This window comes from Chiloscyllium punctatum, chromosome 19, assembly GCF_047496795.1.
Source record: "Chiloscyllium punctatum isolate Juve2018m chromosome 19, sChiPun1.3, whole genome shotgun sequence".
NCBI lineage: Eukaryota > Metazoa > Chordata > Chondrichthyes > Orectolobiformes > Hemiscylliidae > Chiloscyllium > Chiloscyllium punctatum.
Genome location: NC_092757.1, coordinates 60,882,830 through 60,907,929, shown reverse-complemented (window position 1 = coordinate 60,907,929; position 25,100 = coordinate 60,882,830). Strand labels below are relative to the sequence as shown.

The 25,100-nt window shown below is 39.2% G+C and overlaps 1 protein-coding gene across 1 annotated transcript in view; it reads left to right on the top strand.

The window, feature by feature from the left end:
• hsf5 (heat shock transcription factor family member 5) overlaps positions 1-25,100 on the top strand; it is a 91,675-nt gene that overhangs the window by 10,656 nt on the left and 55,919 nt on the right. The window contains exon 3 of the mRNA XM_072589172.1: positions 23,845-23,942. Coding sequence (XP_072445273.1) covers positions 23,845-23,942 — 98 coding nt within the window. The remainder of the gene's footprint in view (positions 1-23,844; positions 23,943-25,100) is intronic.

Sequence of the window (25,100 nt, the reverse complement as noted above, 5' to 3'; positions counted from 1 at the left end):
AAAATACATGGAAGGAAAAATAAGCAATACATGATACTCTGAATCATATTGAAATAGCAAAGACATAAATTCAAACAGAATTAGGTAATTTAGTAAGATCAACATTCAACATATTTAACCAGTTCAAAGCAGTAACTATGGAGCCAGAACATTCACATGATCAGGACACCTAGTAAATCTGTAAAAGATATTGTTCTCTTCCCACTTGCCTGTTTCACATTATATGTAAGTAGCATCTCAGTATTACTTAGCACAGGTTGCAGTTTGAATGGAATGTTGGGAGTTTGGTGAGCTGAAGGAGTAATGTGAGCAAGGAAAGGAACTGTTACTTTGCTTGTTTTACTTTTTCACCCTATAGGATTTGGTTCTTACCCTTAAGTATGCATTTTACAGGCACAGGAGAAGGAGCTGATTGGTGAGTAATTCTACTCACTACTCTCTAATTTCCAATTTAGCCTAAATAGTCCAGAAGTAAGCATAAGATAGAGTAGGCAGTTTGGCCAAGCAGATTGTCATTCTGTAGTGTATGGGGAATCTTGGACACTTTGTGACTGGGCAAACAGGGTGCAGGAAGCGTCACTAGCAACAGAAATTTGAGCTCCAGGTTTCGCACTTCGGTGGAGGTTAGGGTTCGGGTGCATCCATGAGGCAAATAACTACCTGGATAGCACATTTAAGGAGATGGTTACATCAAAACATAGAGCATACAATGAATAGGTGACAACCAGTCAGCCCAAGAAAACCAGGCACACAGTGCAAGAGTTCTCTGAGATGATTTTTCTTGTTAAATGGTTTTCCATCATGGATACTGATAAGGGCAATGTCTCCTCAGAGAGTATGATGGAGCAAGTCCATTGCACCACAGGTGGCTCAGCTGTACAGGAGGAAAGGAAGAAAATGGGAAGAGCAGTAGTGATAGGGGATTTGTTATCTAGCAAAAACAGACAGGTGTTTCTGCAATTATAGATATAGTTCAAGGATGGTATGTTGTTAAGGTCAAGGATTTCAAAGAGTAGTTGCAAGACACTCTTCTGGGGGAGAATGATCATCCACATTGGTACTAACAACAGAGATTACAAGGGGGATGTGGTCCTGCAGTCAGAATTTAGTACATTAGGTGGAAATTTAGCAAGCAGCACCTGAAATGTAGTGGCCTCTAGACTACCCCCAATATCATGCACAACTGAGCCCAGAAACTGGAATATAAGACAAGATGAAGCAGGAGGGAAAGGTTTAGGTTACTGAGATGTTGAAACTGGATGTGGGGTTAGATCATATCTGTACAAGTTAGAGTGGTTACATATGAATAAAGCTGGGATTGAGTTCCTTGCGGGGTGCTTTTCCAGTACTGTTGGAGAGGGTTTAAACTAAATTGGAAGGGTATAGGAACCAAGAGAGATATCATATAAGATGCACAAAAATACCAGGAGAGATATTAGAATAGAGATAGCAAATGAAAAGATTGACTCAAAATACAGGAGAAATTAAAGCACATACATGAATGCACAGATATAGTAAATAAGATTGATGAGTTACAGGTGCTGATTGTCATGTAGAAGTGTAGTGTCATGACTATAACAGAGATCTGGCTCTGGAAAGGCAGAATGTATGCTAAATAGACCTGGATGCAAGATTTTCAGGAAAGGTAGAAAAAGGAGGGCTGGTGATATTAGTTAAGGAGAGCATTGCTATGATGGAGAGAGAAAATGCCACAGAGGGATCAACGACAGAATCAATTTGGCTAAATCTAAGGAACAAAAAAAGGAGCAAATACATTGCTCAGCCTAAACTAACTAGTGGGAAAGATTTAGAGGAACAAATCTGCAAGGAAATTATAGGGAGGTGGAAACATTATTGAGTAATTATACTGGGGGAACCTTAATTCTCCAAATGAGGTTGAGGATAGTAGTAGTGTGAAGGGTAGAGAAGGCTACATGTTCCTAGTTGAAGTAGAAATTTTTACAACAGCATATGTCCAGTCCAACAAGAAAGGCAGTGTAAACATGGTTCTTGGGAATGAAGTGGGCTAAGTAGATCAAGTGTCAGTAGGAGAAAATTTAGGGAAAAGTGATTATTGTATATTAAGCTTTAGGATGATGGTGAAATAGAGCAATGAACAGTCTAGAGCAATAATAATTAACTGAGGGTGTGTTAACATATATATGGTGCAAGACCTGGACTGGATAAAGTAGAGTGAGAGGTTATTAGGAAGAACAGGTGGCATCCTGAAAAAAGAGATGATTTTGGCATATTCAAGATACTCTCTGAAATGGAAATGGAAATTAATACAAAGAAGATAATGTTAATGGTAAGTATCAGGTACACAATAGAATTGAAAACTAGGCTGAATATAGGAGATTCAGATAGAGGATACGAAAGCAAATAAGAGAAGCCGAAAAGGAATTATGAAAATACACTGGAAGATAATATTAAAGAAAATTCCCCAAACCTTTTGTAATAGTAAAAGTGTGGTTAAAGAAGGAGTAAGGATAGGTAGGGACCACAAAGGGGATTTAAACAAATTTCTCCCAAATTTCTTGGCATTCCACATACATCTCAACAGCTGGGAAAATTCCACCATATGTCTTGTTGAGAGGAAAGGTGTAAGGATAAGCCAGTAATTATGCAACAGTCTGTTTAATTATAGTAGCGGGAAAACTTCTGGAAGCACTCATTTGGAATAGAATTAAGCAAACATAAGCGTGGGTTAATTAAGGACAGTGATCATAGACTCCTTAAGGGAACAGGTTGTTGATTTGCTTGCTGAGCTGGTGGGTTTGTTTTCAGACATTTCATTACCATGCTAGGTAACATCATCAGTGAGCCTCCAGAGAAACACTGGTTTTCTGTCCCGCTTGCTGTTTATGTGTCTTGGTTTGTTGTGATGGGTAATATCATTTCCAGTTCTGTCTTTGAGAAGTTGGTAAATGGGGTGCAAATCTAAGTGTTTGTTAATGGAGTTCCAGTCTGAATGCCAGGCCTCTATGAATTCCCATGCGTGTCTTTGTTTGGCCTGTCCCAGGATGGATGCATTGTCCCAGTTGAACAAGTGTCCCTCTTATCTGTGAGTAGGGAAACCAGTGATAATTGGTCATGTCAATTGGTGGCAAGTTGGTGCTCATATTTCCTGGTGGCTAGTTTCCTGCTGGTTTGTCCAATGTAACTACACTAAAACAGCCACTGATGAATTTAAAGGACCCCGTACCCACAGACAGCAGAACAAAGGTAATATACAAATACTCTGCAGGAATGAACAAACATTAGATTCCCCACAGTGTGGAAACAGGCCACTTTGCTCAACAAGTCCACACTGACCCTCCAAAGAGCAACCCACTCAGACCCATTTCCCTCACCCTATGTTCACCCCTGACTAATGCACCAAACATTATGGACAATTTTGCATGACCAATGCACATCTTTGGATTGTAGGAGGAAACCAGAGTACCTGAAGGAAACCCATGCAGAGACAAGGAGAACATGCAAACTCCACACAGTCACCCAAGACAAAAATCAAACCCGGGTCCTTGGCGCTGTGAGACAGCAGTGTTAACCATCGAGCCACCATGCCACCCTTGAAACGACGAGTTAAAACTCATACAGACCTAAAATATACCTTGTCATTATGGCTGAGAGAATAAAAAAATTGTGGAAATAATTCTGTGTCTCCAGTCTTCACAATTTGATGGGATATTCTTATTGTTTCCCAAGTCCTTCAGATCTTTTCCTTTGGTTCTTTCAATTCTTCATTGAAGGCACAAATTATAAAGTCTCTAACTTATTGGCTAAAAATAGCAGGTTGTAGAAACTGATGGCAGAAAATATTTTGCTTCTTTAGCTTCATGTGTTTTACTGGAGAAGAAGGACAACACATCCCCCTCCAGAAGTCCAAAGGCTTCCCCATGTATTATTTGCACCTACAAGCTGTTCACCTATGCAGAAGTTCATCAAACAGTTTGATGATCGTTGACATCTACAACTGGCTAGAATTTCAGAAACCAATCAACTACTTGTTGTGGCCCAAATCTCACTCTGTGTACATGGCGCTGTGTTGTCTAGTTATCCCTTCCCCTCTCTAACTGAAAGCAGTAGTGTAAACTAAATTTACAATGGGTTTCATTAAGTTGCTTTTTAAAAGTACAGCAGTTCTTTGTTGTAAAATTCATTTTTTCAATTCAGTCCATTTAAAAAAAAGATGAAATATGGTTAACATATTTAGGAGTTTACATATTGACATGGCTAGATGATTGGCTAATCAGCAGAAAACAGAGAGTAGGCATAGGTAAGTCATTTTAGTTAATGGTTTTTGCCCACATTAGCAAATGATGTGCCATGGGGATCATTGCTGAGGTTTGATCTTCTAACAAGTTAGAAACTGCTGGAAAAACTCAGCAGATCTATCAGCACCTATGGAGAATAAACAGAGTTAACATTCCAGTTCTAGTGACTCTTCTTCAGAACTGGACTCAAAATGTTAACTTTACTTTCTCACCACAGGTGTTACCAGATCTGCTGAGTTTTTGCAATAATATCTGATTTTGTTTCTGATTTCCTGCTTCCACAGTTCTTTGGGCTTTTTCTTTTCTTCTATCAATTTGCTTGGATGAATGGACTAAAGTTGCTAAATTTGCAGATGACATAAAGAAAGGTGGGAAAGTAGGTTGTGAAGAGGACAAAAAGAGGATAAAGTTAAGAGACTAGAGAAATATTTGGCTAATGGAATGTAATGTGGAAAAATGTGAAATTGTCTGTATTGGCTAGAAAAGTAAAGCAGTAGCATCATGGTGAGAAACTGCAAAGCTTTGAGGTGCAGAGCGATCTGGGTATCAATCATAAAAGATTAGTATCCAGCTTCAGCAAGCAAGTTGGAAAGCTGATAGAATCTAATAACTTGTGATAGAAATTGAACAGAAAAGTCAGGATGTTATGCTTCAATTTTACAGGACATCGGTGAGACCACATCTAGGGTACTATGTGTAGTATTGGTTACTTGTTTAACAAAGAATGGATGTACATTGGAGCTTTGATGCACCAACACCTAGAATAGGAAGGTTAAAGGTAAAGGTTATTGGGTAAAGGTTATACAAACCAGGTTTGTAGCACTGTAGTTTAGATTAGATATTTTCTGATTAACCTGTTTGGAGACATTATTATACATGTCTGGAGTAGGTGGGACTTGCACCCAGGTTGCTTGGTCCAGAAGTAGGGACACTATCACTGGCCTATAAGAGTCCCCGGTGTTTCATAAAGTGTGGAAAAGTTGTTTTCTCTTGTGGTACAATTGAGAACTAGGCATCACAGTTTAAAATTAAGTGGTCACTCATTTAAGATGTTGAGAACTTTTTTCTTTTAAGGGCTGTGAGTCGTTGAAATGCCTCCTCAGAAGGCAATGATGTGGGGTTTAACAATATTTTTAAAACAGTAGTAGATAAATTCAAGATAAACAAGGTGTTAAAAAGTTATTGAAAGATAGTTAAGAACTTAGAAAAAACAGATCAACTGTGATCTTATTGAATAGTGCAGGAGGCTGGAGGGGTAAGTGGCCTAGTTCTGCTTGTAATTTATTTGTTAATATGGATGTGTTTGTATGATTTGACTGAAATTTACACTCACTCTAAAAGCTGATCGTTACTAGCGTTGATTGTTGGCCCACATCAGGAAATGACCAGTTCTTATTCTTCATCTGACTGCATGACCATACTTTAACATCGTCCTTCCTTATAGTGTCCCAGCTATACTGTCATATAGCCGGCCCCAGGTATGAATTCAGTTAACAGCCTGTTGGATTTCCTCTCTTCTTGTATTTTTTTTTGTTGGTTGTTCAATCTCCAAAGTTCTACAGAACTACAAAGTTATCTCTTCCTTTAAAAGATAATGTGATTACTCCCACTGTATGCATTTAGTTCATAATCTGTTCAGGAGTTCATTCTCATTCCATTCTTGACATCCTGATCATGAATCATAATTGCAGTTAATTTGTGGTTTTGCTCTGTTGTTAAGCCATAGAGTCATAGAGTTATTCAACACAGAAACAATTCAGTTCAACTCATCCTATTTGCCAGTATTTGGCCCATTTTTCTCTAAATCCTTGCTACTCGGATACCTTTTAAATGTTGTAACTGTACCAATCTCCATTATCTCCTCCAACAGCTCATTCCATACATGCACCACCCTCTGTCTGAAAACGTTTTCCCTCAGATCCCTTTTAAATCTTTCCGCTCTCACCTTAAGCCAAATTTATTCAAATCCAAATCCATCATGGATTTCACTTGATTCATTCATTCTGTGCATTGAAGTTAACTGTTTCCTGTCCTTCACATCTTAAGTTTTTTTGGTAATTGAGTCACAAATGAGTAGTCAAGGAATGGAAGAAATACAGGGAGTCGTCAAAAGTCTGATTCCAGACGTCAGATTTCTAGGTTATAAAGAAACATTGAATGAACCTGGAATTTTCAACTTTGAAAGACAGGTCTAAGAGGCAATCTGAGTGCAGTACATGAAAACTATGTGAAAAATGTGAAGAAGTCTTCATGGATTACAAAACTAGAATGCAATAAATAGACTTGAAAAAAGAGACATTTCATATGGCATGAGAATAGAGTGCTGATTGATTCAACCATCATAGGCTTGGAGGTGCTTGTTGATAAGGGTGATAACCTGCCTGGTGATACATATGATAGGATTTGTCCTTACAACTCACTTTGTGCACACATATGTTGGCTACCCAAGATACATAGAGAGAGTGAGGACTGCAGATACTGGAGATCAGAGTCGAGATTCATCATTCCTGATGAAGGGCTGATCCCCGAAACATTGATTCTCCTGCTCCTTGGATGCTGCCTGACCTGCTGTGATTTTCCAGGACTACACTCTTGACTACCTAAGATACACAAAAGTGATGTCCCCTTAGGTCTTATTCTATGTATGACTGGCACTACATAAAATAAATTGGCCAAATGGTTTGTGATCTGTTGCCATTAGTTTTAACTTAGATTTCCACATAAACAGTGAAGGGTTCCTTCATGAGCTGTATGTTGAGAGCAATATCATGTCCATGTGCTGATTCAACATTGTCAATTTATCGACAAACATATCACTCAAAGAAGTCATTGGTATCTGTATTGTGTCACTATATCATGAATCTAGGCATATCACCTGTATCTAAATCAATGTCCCATACCTCATGAACCTCAACTTGCGCAGTTGAGTTTGGTTTCCATAACACTCTTTAAGCCCAAATAAATGATATTGCCATGGGATCCCCTCTAGGCCAAGCTGTTAATTGAGGACACAGTACTGAGGTGAAAGAAATGAAAGATTTCCCGGGGAGGTGGAGGAATTAGTCAACCATGACTGGTGAAGGAATTCAGCAAGTGTATCACAGAAAACGAGAGAGCCTATAAAGTGGCCAAGAGCACTGGGAAATCAGAAGATTGGGAAAAGTACAAAATTAAACAGAGGATAACAAAGAGAGAAATAAGGAAGGAGAGGATCAAATATGAAGGTAAGCTAGCCAGTAATATTAGAAATGATAGTAAAAGTTTCTTTCAATACATAAGAAACAAACAAGAGGCAAAAGTAAAGATTGGGCCACTCCAAATTGATGCAGGAAGACTAGTGATGGGAGATAAGGAAATAGCTGAAGAACTTACTTTGAGTCAGTCTTCACAGTGGAAGACATGAGTAATATCTCAAAAATTAAGGAGAGTCAAGGGGCAGAGTTGAGTATAGTGGCCTACAAAGGAGAAAGTACTTGGTAAGCTAAAAGGTCTAAAAATTGGTAAATCTCCTGGCCCGGATGGGCTTTATCCTAGAGTTCTGAGGGAGGTGGCTGAAGAAATAGCGGGGGGCGTTGATTGTAATCTTTCAAAAATCACTGGAGTCAGGCAAAGTCCCAGGTGATTGGAAAATTGCTGTTGTGACCCCCTTGTTTAAAAAGGATCAAGACAAAAGATGGAAAATTATAGCCCAATTAGCCGAACCTTGTTTGTAAGTAAAATTCTAGAATCCATTGTTAAGGATGAGATTTCTAAATTCTTGGAAGTGCAGGGTTGAATTGCAATAAGTCAGCATGGATTTAGTAAGAGAGGTCGTGCCTGACAAACCAGTTAGAATTCTTTGAAGAGTTAACAAGTAGATTAGACCATGGAAACCCAGTGGATGTTATCTACCTAGGCTTCCAAAAGACCTTTGATACAATGTCTTATGGGAGGCTGCTGAGTAAGGGAGGGCCCATGGTGTTTGAGGTGAGCTATTGGCATGGATTGAGGATTGGCTGTCTAACAGAATGCAGAAAGTTGTGATAAAAGGTTCTTTTTCGGAATGGCAGCTCGTGACAAGTGGTGTCCTACAGGGTTTAGTGTTGGGGCCGCAGCTGTTCACTTTATATGTAAATGCTCTGGATAAAGAGACTTGGGGGCATTCTGGTGAAGTTCACCAATGATACGGAGTTAGGTGGACAGGCAGTAGTTCTGAGGAGGTGGGGAGGCTACAGAATAATGTAGACAGTTTAGGAGAGTGATCCAAGAAATACCTGATGAAATTTGATGTGAGCAAATGCTAGGTCTTTCACTTTGGAAAAAAGAACGCAGGCATGGACTATTTTATAAACGGGTGAGAAAATTCATAAAGCCAAAATACAAAGGGATCTGGGAGTCCTAGTCCAGGATTCTCTAAAGGTTGACTTGCAGGTTGAGTCCGTGGTTAAGAAAGCAAATGTAATGTCATTTATCTCAAGAGGGTTGGAATGTAAAAATAGTGATGTGCTACTGAGATTTTATAAAGCTCTGGTTAGGCCCCATTTGGAATACTGTGTCCAGTTTTGGGCCCCACACCTCAGGAACGACATACTAGCACTGGAGCACGTCCAGCAGAGATTTGCACGGCTGATCCCTGGAATGGTAGCCCTAATGGCTTATTATCCTGGGATTGTATTCATTAGAGTTTAGAAGGTTGAGGGGAGATCTAATAGAAATGTACATGATAATGCATGGCTTAGAAAGGGTGGATGCCGGGAAATTGTTTCCATCACGCGGGGATACTAGGACTCGTGGGCACAGCCTTTGAATTAGAGGGGGTCAATTTAGAACAGAAATGAGACATTTCTTCAGCCAGAGAGTGGTGGGCCTATGGGATTCACTGCCATGGAGTGCAGTGGAGGTCAGGATGTTAAATGTCTTCAAGGCAGAGATTGATAAGTTCTTAATCTCGCAAGGAATTAAGGGATACGGGGAGAGTGCGGGTAAGTGACGTTGAAATGCCCATCAGCCATGATTAAATGGCGGAGTGGACTCAATGGGCTGAATGGCCTTACGTCTGCTCCTATTTCTTATGGTCTCATGGTCTTATCTTTGTTGATTACCATGAGCAGCGCCTCTTTAATGGAAATACCACTAAGGACCTGTCATTTGCTTACATCCAATATGTGGATGACATGTTTACAATATTTCAATCTGCAGCTGTTTTAAAGTATTTCTTCACATAGCTTAATAAAATCCATCCTCCAGTCAAATTTAACTTTGAAATGGAGCAACCAAATTTTGGCACTGGAAGGGGAAAGTATCTTAAAACTTAGAACCATAGGTGAAGGGAGTTATTTTAGATTAGATTCCCTACAGTGTGGAAACAGGCCCTTCGTCCCAACAATTCCACACCAACCCTCCAAAGAGCAGCCCACCCAGACGCATTCCCCTACATTTACCCCAGACTAATGCACCTAACACTATGGGAAATTCATCTAACCTGCATATCTTTGTGGGAGGAAACCCACGCAGACACAGGAAGAATGTGCAAACTCTACACAGACAGTTGCACGAGATGAGAATTGAACCCGGGTCCCTGGTGCTGTGAGGCAGCAGTGCTAACCACTGAGCCACTGTGCCACCCATTATCTCACACTGCAACTATGAAGTTAATCCTTAAGTGATTTTCTTCAGAAACAGGAGGTTGTCATCAAAGAAATGCTGAAGTAAGCAGTACCTTGTTTTATATAGGCAAATGAAATTTGTATCTTCATAGCACCATTTTGAAAATAGGGCTCATGGAGACTCCTGAATTTTGCTGCATCCCAGTAGCAATGCCCTGATTAATCAGAATGTACCTCCTTGTCTTAAATTTAAGATTGATGGTTCTTGCTGTACCTCCACAGTAATTATGACTCAGCCGATCTGCACCCTCTTCTCATGCTGCATAAAACGTTATAGACTTAAAATGTTTTAAGTTTATTTGTTGCATCTTAGTTTGATGAATGCAAGACAGAAATCTTCAACTACTGGTCTCCTTTTAGCAATATTTAATTTGAATAAGATTAATAAAGCAAAGGGGTACAATTGCATCTCAGTAAAAGTTAATTTAGTGTCAATAAGACGTAAGATGCAGAAGCAGAAGTAGCCCATTAGACCCATCAAGCTTTTCCACCATTCATTGTGACCAAAGCTGATCTGATAATTCTCATTTACTGCCTTATCTCCATAGCCTTTGATTCCCTTACTGAGTGAAAATCTGTCTCAGCCTTGAGTGTACTTTCTGGCCCAGTCTCGATAGCCCTTTGAGAGAAAACAAACCTTGTCATCTCTGTTTCAAATAGACAACCCCTTACTCTGATCTTAAACTCTCCCATGAGGTGAAGCAGCCCAATCAAACCTCCCAAGAATCTTAAATGTTTCAATAAGACTTCTCATTCTTCCAATAAGTACACACAAACCAACTACTCAACCTTTTCTCATAACAATATCCCTGTTATACCTGGGATCAACGTAGTCAATTTTCTCTGCATTGCCTCCCCTGCCACTATATCTTTCCTTAGCTAAGGAGACCAAGACTGTTCACAGTGTTCCCAATATGCCTTGTGTAGTTTTATCAAGACTTCCCTATTTTTAAATTCAGTTCCATTTGAAATAAAAGACAACAATTCATTTTCCTAGTCATGGTGTGCAGCTACAACACACTCAAGAAACTCAATATAGTCCAGGATAAAACAGCATTGACACCCCATACCCACAAACATTGACTCCCCCCACCATAAATGGTCAGGAACAGTAGTGTGTACATCCAAAAGATATGCTGCAAAATTCATCAAAGCTCCTGACATACCACCTTCCCAACCCACAACCACTAACATTTAGCAGGACAAGGATAGCTGATATCTGGGAATCTGCAAGATCCCATTCAAACCACTCCCACCCTATTTGGAAGTATCTCACTATTCCCTCAGTGTTGCTGAGTCAAAGTCCTGGAACTCCTTCCCTAATGGCATTGTGGTTTTACCTACTCCAAATGTACTGCAGCAGTTAAAGAAGACAGTCCACCATCAATCAAGGGCGATAAATCCTGACCTATCTCTAGAATAAATTTTAAAAAGTGGATTAAAATTATCCATGATTATCACCATCTGATAATTACTGATTCTAATAATAATTCCTGTTGCCTACTCTTTCCATTGATGATTCACTTCTTACGTCACCCCATCCACCTAACATAATTTTCGATGAATAACAATTTCCATTATCTTAAATGTGTTATTTGAAAGATATCTGGGACTAAGGCCAAAAGGACATTTTATTATACTTTAAAATGATCAAGTAGCTGAGGATGATGTTGCTCTGTAGTCTCAAGGAATAGACAATTAGTTTCCAGTTCCTCTCACTCAGTCCCTACTCAGAACTCATTTCTAAGTTCTGGTTTACAATTCCCTACTTAAACATCTTGAATTTTAATCATGTGTAAAATCTATTGAATATTCATATCACTGAACTTTCCAAAGGTCAACAGTGCAGCAAGTCTTCCCATTCTATTTGAACTGAGTATTATATGATCAGTGGTCATTTACAATGTGTGCTGTGTCTTTTTCTAAAGAAATTTCACTCCTATTAAAAAGCAGTATATCATGTCAATACATGGAGATACACAACACATTTTACATTGATCTTTGATGCTGGTGAATGCAGCCCTGGTCTTCTACACATTCTGGTCAGAATGAGGGATAAAACTGGAAGAAATGTTTAGGCAGGTGGCTAGGAAGAACCAATTATTTTCCCTTGCTGTTCAATCTTTTAATTTGTCTAATTGTGGCCAGTAAAAACAAATTGCCAAAAAAAAAAGCAATGGTAGCGGGATCTTTGTAAACTTGAAACATAGAGCGGACAAAGTAATTATCGAAAAGTATTTGCTTTCAGTTAGAAGGATCAGGAATCTTTTTCACTTAGAGAAATACCCATAGTTTGGAAGGCTTTTCAGTTCAGTTCAGGGAGTCCTGGTGAAAGTTGGATGTGTAAAAATGTTTCAACTGGAAATAAAGGACACAATTTATGATTGTTAAGAAATAGGTTACCCCAGTGTTATGAGATTAGTTTGGAGGTTCCAAACCAGAAAGTGCTTGAATAGAACCTTGGATGTGACGTTTAAAGCTGTGCAAGTCTAAGCTCAGTCATACTGTAGGAAGAGGCTAGTAAACTCTCAAGATTGGGATTTGAAAGCAACAGGCCAAACCTAGATGTGATAGAAAAGGGCTTCTCTCTGATGTTTGAGTTAAATAGGTGCTGTTGAGATAAATGTAGTTATATTTTAAAATTTTTAACTTTTTTTATAAATAATTTGGTTTATCGTATTTAGTCTTCATTTCCTTTGCATGATAAACTTATTTTTCCTTGTTGAAACCAGATCTGCAGCATTGTGTGCTTGTGTCCCATTGAAAGATCATCTTGTTGAAAAAAAAGAAATAATTTATTAATCCAGACTTCAGATCTGATTTGTCCAGCAATAATATCAGCTTGGATCATAGCAATGTACATTGCTATGTTTACATTGCTATGCTAAGTCCAGTGTTTAGAACTATGTCTGTTCTCAGCACTTTGTGTTTGAGAGGATGTTGGTGGTCTAATTTAGGACCCCTTAATCTGGTAAATTTAAACTTTTAGCTTATCTGTCAGGTGGCTGTCTTCACCAGTCCATTTAAATGGCTGTTCACTAAAGTTCTTCAGACCTTTTTTTTGCTAAACACCTAAAAAATGTATTTAGAGCACATATGGAGCATGCCAATCATTCGCAGTCTAACTTGGCAATGGGCTATATCTAGTAGGCTTCTATCCTGGAATATCTTGCATTGACGCAGTCATGTCGTGGGACCACTCTTTATGATAATCAAAAGTAGCCAATAGCTCGAGACCTTTAATCACCTGCTTAGCTCCAATATTTTTTACATGATTGAAATTTAAATTTTAAACAGAAACTTGCTATAAATGAAATTTTTGTGTGTTGAAATCAAAAAATTGTAGCACTGCAGTAACCAACCAACTAACCCCCCCACCAATGGCTAAGGAAGGGAATTGCTATGACATGATTAATTGTGGAAGAAGGAATTTATAAAGGAAAAGAAGTTGATACAAAATTGTTCTACTACAATGAAACAAGAAAGAAACATATTGGAGACGTTGCATGACAATGTAACATTTTCAGTACACTTGCAGATAATATTTGTTTCAATTCTTTATTTACAACTTTATTATCTAATTATGTTTACATCATGTTTACAACATACAAACAATCTATTTGGTCTAACAAGTCCCTGTAATTGTAATATTGTAATAATCCTGCTTCTACTAACGCCACTGATATCTTTCTGTTGCTTTCTCCCTGTGCCATTTTACTTGTTTCTCATTAACCTCAACTACTCCTTGTGGTAATTCCACATCCTAACTACTTTTTGAGTAAAGAGCTTTTCCCTAAATTCTCTATTGGACTAATTAGTGAGTGTCATGTATTTATGGTTCTGGTTCTGTTCCACCAACCTGTGAACATCTTCTCCAAATCTACACCAACAAACCCTTGCACAATCTTTAAGACTTTTTTAATGTCATTCATCAGTCTTTTCTAGAGAAAAGAGTTCCCACCTGTTCAATCTCCCCCCAGGTTTAGCTTTTCAGTTTTGATATAATTCAAATAATTATTTCGCACCTTTGTCAATACTGCTATCACCTTTTTTTAAAATATGAAAATCACAGCACTGTAAATTTGATATAACCAATATTCTACAGAAGCTGATCATCACAGTTTTTCATCCTATCCTTCCAAAGATTAGTCATAGTGCAAAACTTTGCTTGCTTTCTTTATGGCCTTTTAATTTTTGTTGTTACTACACTAGACCTAAACTTTGGTCTATATCTTAGAACCAAGCTGGCTTTGCGGCAGTTACTCAGGAAATCCCATCTCAGAACCTGGAACCTGGATTGGGAAAGAATGGTGGTAGGTCATGATTTACACATCTCTGGTCATGTAGGTGACTGCACATGATGGGCGGCACGGTGGCACAGTGGTTAGCGCTGTTGCCTCACAGTGCCAGAAACCTGGGTTCAATTCCCATCTCAGGCGACTGTCTGTGTGGAGTTTGCCCATTCTCCCTCTGTCGGTGTGGGTTTCCTCCGGGTGCTCCAGTTTCCTCCCACAATCTAAAAATATGCAGGTTAGGTGAATTGGCCATGCTAAATTGCCCGTAGTGTTAGGTGAAGGGGTAAATGTAGGGAAATGGGTCTGGGTGGGTTGCGCTTTGGCGGGTCGGTGTGGACTTGTTGGGCCGAAGGGCCTGTTTCCACGCTGGGCCTGTTTAAACTGTGGGTGTTGTCTAATAGATCCAGTGAGTTTTGAGAAGATTTTTGATCCAGTTTTTGGCATAGGGATCAGAGAGAAGATTGCATTGCTCAAAGACCAATGAGGTTGAAGTGGGTTCCAATTTGAAACTGAGATTTGTACTGATGGAACAGAATCCACTTGAACTATGCTCGGATTGCTGTTTTTGCCAACCACATTTCTGAGAAGTAGAAGGGATTTTAAACTATATAGTGGGGGCCAGGAATCAAATTTGGAAAAATGTGGTCAATCAAGAGCAGAGTCAAGGCCAAAGAGAAAAGTACTGATATGGTGAATGATAACCACACCATGACAGAAAGGCAGAAAAAGTATGAATCTTAAGAGACAACCAACGGTTATGACCCAAATTTATAGTGAGAGTAAAAGAATAAAACTAAAAGCTAAAAGCAACTGAGAGATGAAAACAGTGTGGGTAAAAATTAGAAATGATAGGAGAGACGTCTATGCATGTGTCCTGACGGAGAGAGAGAGAGAGAGATCTATGTATTCTGAAAGAGAGAGACATTACATCAGGGTAGCTGCAGCAAGTAACGTACCTCCTGATCCCAAATCTGTCCACTATCTACCAGGTTCAGGTGAGGAATGTGAAAGAAAACTCCACACTTGCCTGAATGCGTGAAGTCTCAACAACAGTCAATAAGTTTCACACCATCTATTAAAAAGCAGCCCATTTGACATCTACAAACATTCAGTCACTGCACCACCCCCACTCAGCAGCAGTATTGTGTACTATCTACAAGGTGCATTGCACAAATTTGTCAAAGATGCTTAGCACCTTCCTAATTCATGACCACTGAAATTTGTACTGATGGAACAGAATCCACTTGAACTATGCCGGAGTTGCTGTTCTTGCCAACATTGTTTCTGAGATATAGAAGGGATTTTAAAGTATATAGTGGGGGCCAGGGATTAAATTTGGAAAAATGTGGTCAATCAAGAGCAGAGTCAAGGCCAAAGAGAAAAGTACTGATATGGTGAATGATAATCACACCGTGACAGAAAGGCAGAGAAACTATGAATCTTAAGAGACAACCAACAGTTATGACTCAAATTTGTAGTGAGGGTAAAAGGATAAAACTAAAAGCTAAAACCAACTGAGAATTAAAACAGAAGGTAACAGATGGTAAATGCATAGGAACATCACCTAAAAATTCCCCTCCCAGCCACCACAAAATATATAGTCGTACTTTCACTGTTGTTGGATAAAAATCCTGCAATCTCCTCCCTAATGGCAATGTGGTTTTACCTGCTCCAAATGTACTGCAGTAGTTAAAGAAGGCAGCTCACCACCACGTTCTCAAGGATACCTTAGGACAGACAATAAATGCTAACCAGAGATGCCCATGTTCCACGTGTGAATACATAAAAGAAGTACGTATATTCTTGTTCAGCAAGGGGGAGGTATGTTTCTGGATTTGAGTGTTACAACTAGATTAGCCATGATATTATTGAATAGCAGATCTTGCTTTAAATGTTTAAATTTGTTTTGTTACTTAATCTTCAGGTACATTGTCTAATGAGCGTTTGAAATAGCAACTGGTATGAATTTATTTATTCAATCCCAATTTCATAAACAATTATATCTAGGCTTGGTGATTTTAAATGGAGCTTTTATGTTGGAGATGCAACTAATCACAGTCAGATGTTTATGGTGGCACAGAGTTACTGTTGCTAATGCTGACAAGCTTCGATTTCTGAGGAGTGAGCGCTTGGGCTCTTGAGAGCGATGTGAGGCTATTGGCTTTACACCAATGAAGAACAGATTAGGCTGCTGAGATGGGAGCGGACCTCTCCATATTACAGAAAGTAGCAAGGAGAAACATCAGTAAATGCCTTATTCTAATCAGGTGAAGCAGAGTGAAGCAAGCGAAGAAAGTATTGCATACAACATAGGGTTTAGAGGTTAGATTAGATTACTTACAGTGTGGAAACAGGCCCTTCAGCCCAATAAGTCCACACCGACCTGCCGAAGCGCAACCCACCCAGACCCATTCCCCTACATTTACCCCTTCACCTAACACTACGGGCAATTTAGCATGGCCATTTCACGTAACCTGCACATCTTTGGACTGTGGGAGGAAACCGGAGCATCCGAAGGAAACCCACGCAGACACGGGGAGAATGTGCAAACTCCATGCAGAGAGTCACCTGACGCGCGAATTGAACCCAGGTCTCTGGTGCTGTGAGGCAGCAGTGCTAACCACTGTGCCATGCCGGTTTGCCACCTAAGAATCAGCTACAAAATGATAGAGTGCTTGTGCTGTAGGAAAATTGACTTTCCAGATATTTGTGCTCTGGACCACATTGACTTGAGGTTTTACAGTTAATGTTGTAGTCCCCCATTTGCAGTCGTCAGCGTCATTGTGATGCTGAATGTCTGTGCATCCTAATTGTTCCAAAGATCAGCTGTAGATCAGGTTGGTATCTTGTGTTCAGACAGTGCATCATATGGTCAGGTGGGTTAATTACATCCTAATTCAAACGGCAGGGACTGCAAATATTTTAAGACAAATGAGCCAATGCAAAATAGAGGGTATTACATTTGCGATGGTTAATAGCAGTTCAAAGTGCCAACAAATCAGTCAGCTTCCTGAATGGGAAATACTTCCACTCAATGAATGTCAAGCTAATATGTTTCAAAGGAAGTGTATGTTTCAAGCCTGCATTCTACTTTACAGCCGTCATTGTTGCTGTAGCCTCCAAGAGACTTGCTGCTGTAAGTCTTCAGGTTCATGTTCATGTGCAAGTAACTGTTAAACTCAATAAAGAAATGGCTTCTGACTCTGTTCCAGTACTCAAGAACAGATGCAGAAAGGTACTTCAACCAAAGTTATTTACTAACAACTGAAAATACTATTGGCAACTTGAAATTACACTTCCATTACATTGACCAGTTGATGGTGACCTAGAATGAGCTAACTGGGATGTCTCATATAATAGCCATTGCTGTACATTGGACAATGAGTATTCAAAAAGGCATTGAGCTGAGAGAATAAGAGGACCTGGTATGCTCTTCTTCTTCAGAGATGGACAGACAGGACAAAGAATAGGAGGATGAAGTAGGTTCTCTAGTCATTGAGGATGGTCAGCCAAGCCGTCCAAGGATTCATGGTGATCAGCAAGCTAGTATGCTTGCAAAGGTTGCAACATTTCATCTGAGCTGTTCCCAACCATCATGACAAATGACTGTTTCCTTCACCTTCTAATTGAAATTATCCATTCGATGCATAGCATAATTCTACTGCCACCCAGTTTAAATGAAACCCAGGGTACCACTGCCAATAGTTTCCCCCAGCATAGACTTTGATATCCCATGAAACCCAAATCCTAACCTTTCACTCCATGGCCCATTTGACTTCATTTAATTATAGTACACTAAGTCTGCTCATTGACATAATCATTAATATAATAAAGGAAAAGGCAGTGAACAAACTCCACAAATATTAACAAGTGATCCATAAAGTGCATTTAATTACGTTATCCAGGATTCCCCATTCCCAGTAGTTGAGGATGAGGTGGAGGCAGCTAGCTTTTTGTTGCTTCTGTTTGTGAGGCTTCTTCTGTTACAGCCATGCAGTTTGAATTGTTTGCTGAGTGAGAATGACAAAGAACACATGGTGCCTGCTTACAAGTGACCACCTTATCTTCCTCTTCAACTGCCTCAGTCCTCTTAATGTCCTTCATATCTGATAAGGCTATGTTTTTAATTTTCCTGTATTTCGAGTTGTGTAAGGAATGAGAAAAGAACTGTCTTAAAAAGCAGAATTGTTGAAGGGTACTGCATGTTTTGAAATCAAGTAATCTGACATTCATTGTAAGCACCATTTGCACAGCTGCTTATTCAGACTGATTTAAGTGTGATTGCAGATCACAGGATTTGTGTATAAATGGATTTTTGGTTGGTACAAGTAGCTGATTGTTTTGTGGACTAGTGACAATAATCACTGGCAAAGCTTTCTACTTGCTAACAACTATGTGATTGGTTCGTAGGTAGCTGAACAAGATGTAGAGGTCATTAGGATCTCTACCAGCTCAGGAGGTCTCTCTGTTCTCTGCAATAAAAACTACCCCAAGCTTGAAGAACATCTGTTTACCTTTCCCTCAGCTGTTGCTGTAAGCTGGAACTTTCAGTTGTTAAGTCTTTTATAAGTGAATCAGACACTGTACTCTTTACAAACCAGTGGAAGCACCCAGACAAGGATAACCGAGAAACGATGTTCTGACCAGCAGAAGAGTCAAATGATTTATCACAAGAACCACTGAACTCCTAGACTTTCCTCCAATCATAACACTAATTTATTTTATCACTGTCTGTGTTTTTCTGTGTAAGGAGAGTTTATATGGAGAATAAAGTTTCAATTAGTAGACTTATATGCTAATGAATCATAATTGTATGCCTTTTAGTAGAGCCTAATTACTTGTAATTTCATCCTTAACTTTTGTGATGACTTTGGGGATGACGGGGCTTGATTTCCAGTACAATACCCTCATGAGCTAAAACAATATATTTCAGCTCAATGCTCCGACAACTATTTAGACTGGAGCTGCATGTGATTCTCCAAAAGGTTTGCCACTCACTCAGTGGAGGAACTCGTGTACAAAACATGACATTTATTGGCATTTGTGCTACATGGATTGTTCTATTATCTGCCCATGACTCTGCAACATCTCAAATATCACTGAAATGGGATGCCTTTGATGCTTCATGCATACTTTCGTTGAGTGTGACAGCCAAGATTCATTCTCCTCTCTTTTCAAAAGGATTATGTCCACAGTTGACTCCACGTTTTCTCATGCTCATAATTTGTGCTTCACACAAGACATCCCTGTTCTAAATTTGACTAAGGCCCAGCTGAGCTAATTTGTCTCTGCTTATAGGTAGTATAGAGAGATGATGTGACTGTGCAGCCTAATTCATATCTCTGCCCACTAAAGCAGCAGGCAGTGATTGAGCTGGTCCAGCTACTTGTGGACCAATGCTTGTCAAGTAGGAAACAGTGGAGATGCAGTATTCTTAACCTATGACCTACACGTGTAGCCACTGTATTTATGTGGCTACTCTAATGCAGCTTCTGGTCAATGATGATCCCAAGGATGTTGTTGGAGGACAATATAGTAATGGTTATGAGAACACTGAATGGTTACAAATGTCAATGTGCCATAGTTAGATTGTCTCTCACTGGACATGGTCTTTGCCTAGCATTTGTGTGACACAAATGGTTTTCAATCCAAGCCTGGGTATTGTCCAGATCTTGATGCATTTAGATATGGTCTGCTTCAGTATCAGTTGCAAATAGTGCTGATCATTGTACATTCGTTGGTGAACATGCCCACTTCTGACCTTATATTCGAGGAAAGGTCATTGATGAAGCAACTGAAGATTATGGGCCTAGGACATTACCCTGAGGAGCTCCTGCAGAGATGTCCTGGAGCTGAGACCTCCAACAGCCATAACCATCTTCCTGTTTGCCAGGTATGACTCCAATCAGTGGAGAGTTCCCCTCACTCCAATCCATTAGCTCCAGTTTTGCTAGGGTTCCTTGATGCACATTCATGGCCTTGATGTCAAAGCCAGTCACCTCACCTATCAACCTTTGTTCTGGATGACCTCCTATCTTTCAATCACCATTTGTCTAGGACTGTCTTTATCATAGGCTCGTTGTAGCAAGCTGTAGGACACTCTAATTCACATCAACCATCCAGGACAAAGTGATCCACTTAATTGACATTCCATAAGTTGTCTTAAGCATTCATCTATTCATCATTAGCTTGTAGTGTTTATGAGTACCATCTACAAGATGTACTGCAATAGCTCACCAAGGCTTCATATCACAGTACCACCTTCCAAAATCCTAAAGTAACTTAGAAGAATGCGAACAGCAACAATATGTAAATACCAGCAACTAAATCTTCCCCTTCTAATTATATGCTATCCTTATTTGAAAATATATTGTCATTGCTTTATCCTTGCAATTCAAAGCCTAATTAATTTCCTTTTGATTATGAACTCCTTTCTCCTACAGGATAAGAGCAAAAGATTTCAGAAGGCTCTCTTCCTTCATCTAATGCAACATGACATTTACATGATATGTTGCACTCCTCAGTGATGCCCCTGCTTAATTGTGCTCTATATGTGACCACTGCTGATGATTCAATGATGCAACTGTTTATTTGACATAATAACGTTCAAGAGAACTATAGACATTCAGTCTATTCAGGTTGTGTATATACTGTTGTATACACAGTTAGAAGCCTGCTACCTTGGTGTCTGTTGTCACTCACCTTGAAAATCTTAGTAGATTACTAAAATGCTTTCAGTGTCACGGAATTGTTATAGTGCAGTCGGAGGCCATTTGGCCCATTATGAATTAGCAGTTTGAGCATTTTAACTTTGTTCCCATCACCTGCCTTTTCCCTGTAACCCTGCACATTATTATTTAAGTAGAACCAACCTAATGCTATATTGCCTGAATTGAACCTGCTTCCACCACACTTCCAGGCTTTGCATGCCAGATCCTAGGGACTTGTGCGTGAAAATGTTTTCTCTCACCGCACATTTGCTTCCTTCTGGTACTTGATCCTTTTATGAGCAGGAACAGTTTATTCTGTCCAGACCCTTCATCATTTTGAAAATGTCAAGAGAACCTCCCCTTAACTTTCCCATCTCCCAGAAAAAGTCTCAACTTCTTCAAATTTTCCTTGTAACTGAAGTATCTCATCTCTGGAATTATTCTCACAAACCTCTTTCCATTCTCCAATGCATTCACATCCTTCCTTTCGTGTGGCATCTATAACTGCACAATACTCCAGCTAAGGTCTAACCAATGTCTTATATAAGTTCCTCATACTTTCCCTGACATTGTATTGTATGCTCCTATTAATGAAGCTACAGCACTTTTAACAGCTCTCTCTACCTGTCCTGCAACTTTAATGACTTAATTACTCATGTCTTCTGAATGAGAGGACTTGATCAGTTAGAACTATATTCACTGGAGTTTCGAAGAATGAGGGAGAACTCTCATAGAAACCTTTACAATTCTAACAGGACTATATATGGTAAATGTAGGAAAGATGTTATCAATGATTAGAGCTTCCAGAACCAGAGCTCATAGTTTAAGAATAGAGGATAGTCCATTTAGGACTGAGGTTGGGAGAAATTTCTTCACCCAGAGAATGGCGAGCCTGTGAAATTCTCTGCAAAACACTGAGAGGTTGAGAGCAAAATATTTAATGTTTTCAAGAGAGGTTAGATATGGTCTTTAGAGCTAAAGGAGTCAAAGGATGTGAGTGAGAAGGAATAGGGTACTGAATTGAATGATCAGCTATGATCATACTGAATAGCAGAATAGGCTGAAAGAGGCACATGGCCTATCCCTATTGTCTATGTTTCTGTGGATGACTCCCCACCTACTGACAACATACAGCTGTGCCTCTGAAAAGGTGTTTTCTTGCAGAAAGACGTAAGAGCACAACTCTCCTCTTTGCAATAACATTCATCAGTGCTTCGAGGGAGACACTGAAGAAACATGAGTACAAGGTAACAGGCATTCAGTCAATTTCAAATTCAAGGCTGAGAACATCAAATTGCAAAGAAATTGCTGTTCACTTTACAAAATACTTAGATTCCAAAAATGCAAAGCCAAAGTAATGTAACTTGACATTATAGGGGCTAATTGCATCAATGTGTAATACTGAGAAATAGGCATTTACGAATACATGAAATAGGAGCAGAAGTAGACCATTCGGCCCACGAGTCTGCACAGCCATTCAATAACATCATGGTTGATCTGTTTTTGTTTCAAATTCCACATTTCAATCTACCACAAAAACCCTTGATTCCCCGGCTTATCAAGAATCTATCACTGTCGTCTTGAAAATACTCAAGGACCCTTAATCCATTGGCTTTTGAGGCAGAGTTCCAAGGTTTCTCTCTCTTCAGAGAAAAACATTCTCATCTCTATGCTAAATCAGTGACCTCTATTTGTATAACAGTTACTACTAGTTCTGAATTGACCCACTAGAGGAAACATCCTTTCAACGTCAAGCTTATAAAGGCAGTTCAAAATCTTGCTCACATCAATCAAGTAACCTCTTACACTTCTAAACACCAGTAGAGACAAGTCCAGCCTGTCCAACCCAGGAGAGAAAGCAGAGTTAACATTTTGAGTCCAGTGGCCCTTCTTCAGAACTGAGAATCTAACTTTGAAATTTCATGGCATAATTGTAATCTAATTTTCTCATTATTAATATTTTTGGGGTCACATTGATATGAAATTTACTGGACCAATTACTTAGATTCTGTGGCCAAAATATCAGGTCAGAGACTAAGCATAAATTGGGAGTGTGATGCCTGGATGAAGTGTACCTTCAACCAATTTTTAAAAACCCAGCCATCCAGGACAAAGTGATCCACTTAATTGACATTCCATAAGTTGTCTTATGCAGTAATCTATTCATCATTAGCTTGTATAGAGACATATAGTGTCTATATGTATCATCTATAAGGTGTACTGCAATAGCTCACCAAGGCTTCATTTCACAGTACCACCTTCCAAAATCCTAAAGTAACTTAGAAGAACACAAACAGCAACAATATGTAAATACCAGCAACTAAATCTTCTCCTTCTAATTATATGCCATCCTTATTTGAAAATATATTGTCATTGTTTCATCCTTGCGATTCAAAATTCTGTAGAACCCCCAAGTAACAGTGTTGCCAAAGTATCCTTGACACAATGATTATTTTAGTTTAAGATGGTAGCTTGCCACCAACTTCTCAAGAGCAATTTTAGATCAGCAACCACCCCCCAAGATTGGGTGAAAGGTCTTGAGGAGATGACAAATTGTGTCATTGAATGAATTAATTTTATTGTGTATGAATATATACATGTTACAACTTCTTAGTGTTCTATCCTACCAGAATCTCTAAATCTTTGCAGAAATGGCCAAATTCCTTGGGTATTATCCTGGCATTTTTCTGTAATCCCCAAATGAGCATGTGAATATCAGCATGTTATTGCGATGTTTCTCTCAGTGTCTGTTAAATTGTTTCACAAATAACTCTGATACCCACACTTTTTTCATTATGATCTATGAAAATAATCTTTATTTAATTTTTTTAAGCTTTACTTGTTGAATTATACTCTTATGAAAACTGTCACATGACATTTTTACAGCATTTTACTGATCTGGGTTTTCTTTTTCTAGCTGTCTTGCAATGCTGTCCTCCTAACTCCCATCTGGATCCAATGACAGGTTGTCCTAACACAAACACTTCTTCTTATCCTAACTACAACTATTATCAGGTGCGTTTAGTCAGTGAAAATTCTGTAGTTTACGCAGTATTAGATCAGAAGTGGTTGTAAATTATGTAATACAATGAATAATGCACATTTCTTGTGATTACTTCGTTTTACTTGTTCTGCTTTTTGAGTAATTAACTTATTTACTTTTAATTGCTTAATGTATCCATTTAAGTGGTGATGGAGGAATTTGATTCAAATATATTAAACATTAATATATTTACAGAGATACAGATCTACTGATTTATGGAATTCCCAAATTTGTGTCAAGACCTAGTTTCACAATTAATATAATAGCATAAGTTTTGCTTAAAACTTGTCAGATCATTCTTGTACAGTACAATATTGGATTAGATGATATTCTTATCAATACTTCATGGATATGCAGACAGAACTGCTTGCAATATAATTCTTCCTGTTTCCACTTACATCACTTTTAATTGGCGGACAGTGTTATGTTAATGATAATGATGTAATAATCAATTGCTCATCAGAGGTTAATTAACTCTTTTTTTGACATTAAGCCTCATTACAAATTATGAAGCAGATATTACAACACACTAACTGATTTCTGTCTAGACAGCTTGCAAACCCAAAGCAGTCTAACTCACAGGCAAGATAACAACATTGCAGGCAAACAGCAAATGGAATCCTCAAAAGCAATATACGCAAAAAACATCCTCCTCCTTTGATTAAATTAGATTTGATTCCTGACAGTATGGAGACAGGCCCTCTGTCCAGCAAGTCCACACTGACCCTCCAAAGAGTCACCCACCCAGACCCGTATTTACCCCTGACTAATGCACCTCACACTATGGGCAATTTAGCATAGCCAATTCACCTGACCTGCACATCTTTGGATTGTGGGAGGAAACCGGAGCAACCAGAGGAAACCGACGCAGACACGGGAAGAATGTGCAAACTCCACAGAGACAGCCCCCCAAGGTGGAAATTGAACTCGGGTCCCTGGTGCTATGAAACAGCAGTGCTAACCACTGAGCCACCATGCAGGCTTATTGCAAAGTAACATTTAACTATTTACAATTGACACCATTCAGGACAAAGCAGTCCACTTGAGTGGTACTGCTTCAACAAACAGCCTGTCGGTCCACGACCAATGCACAAGAGATCTACAGTAGATGCTCCACAAGATGCTGCACT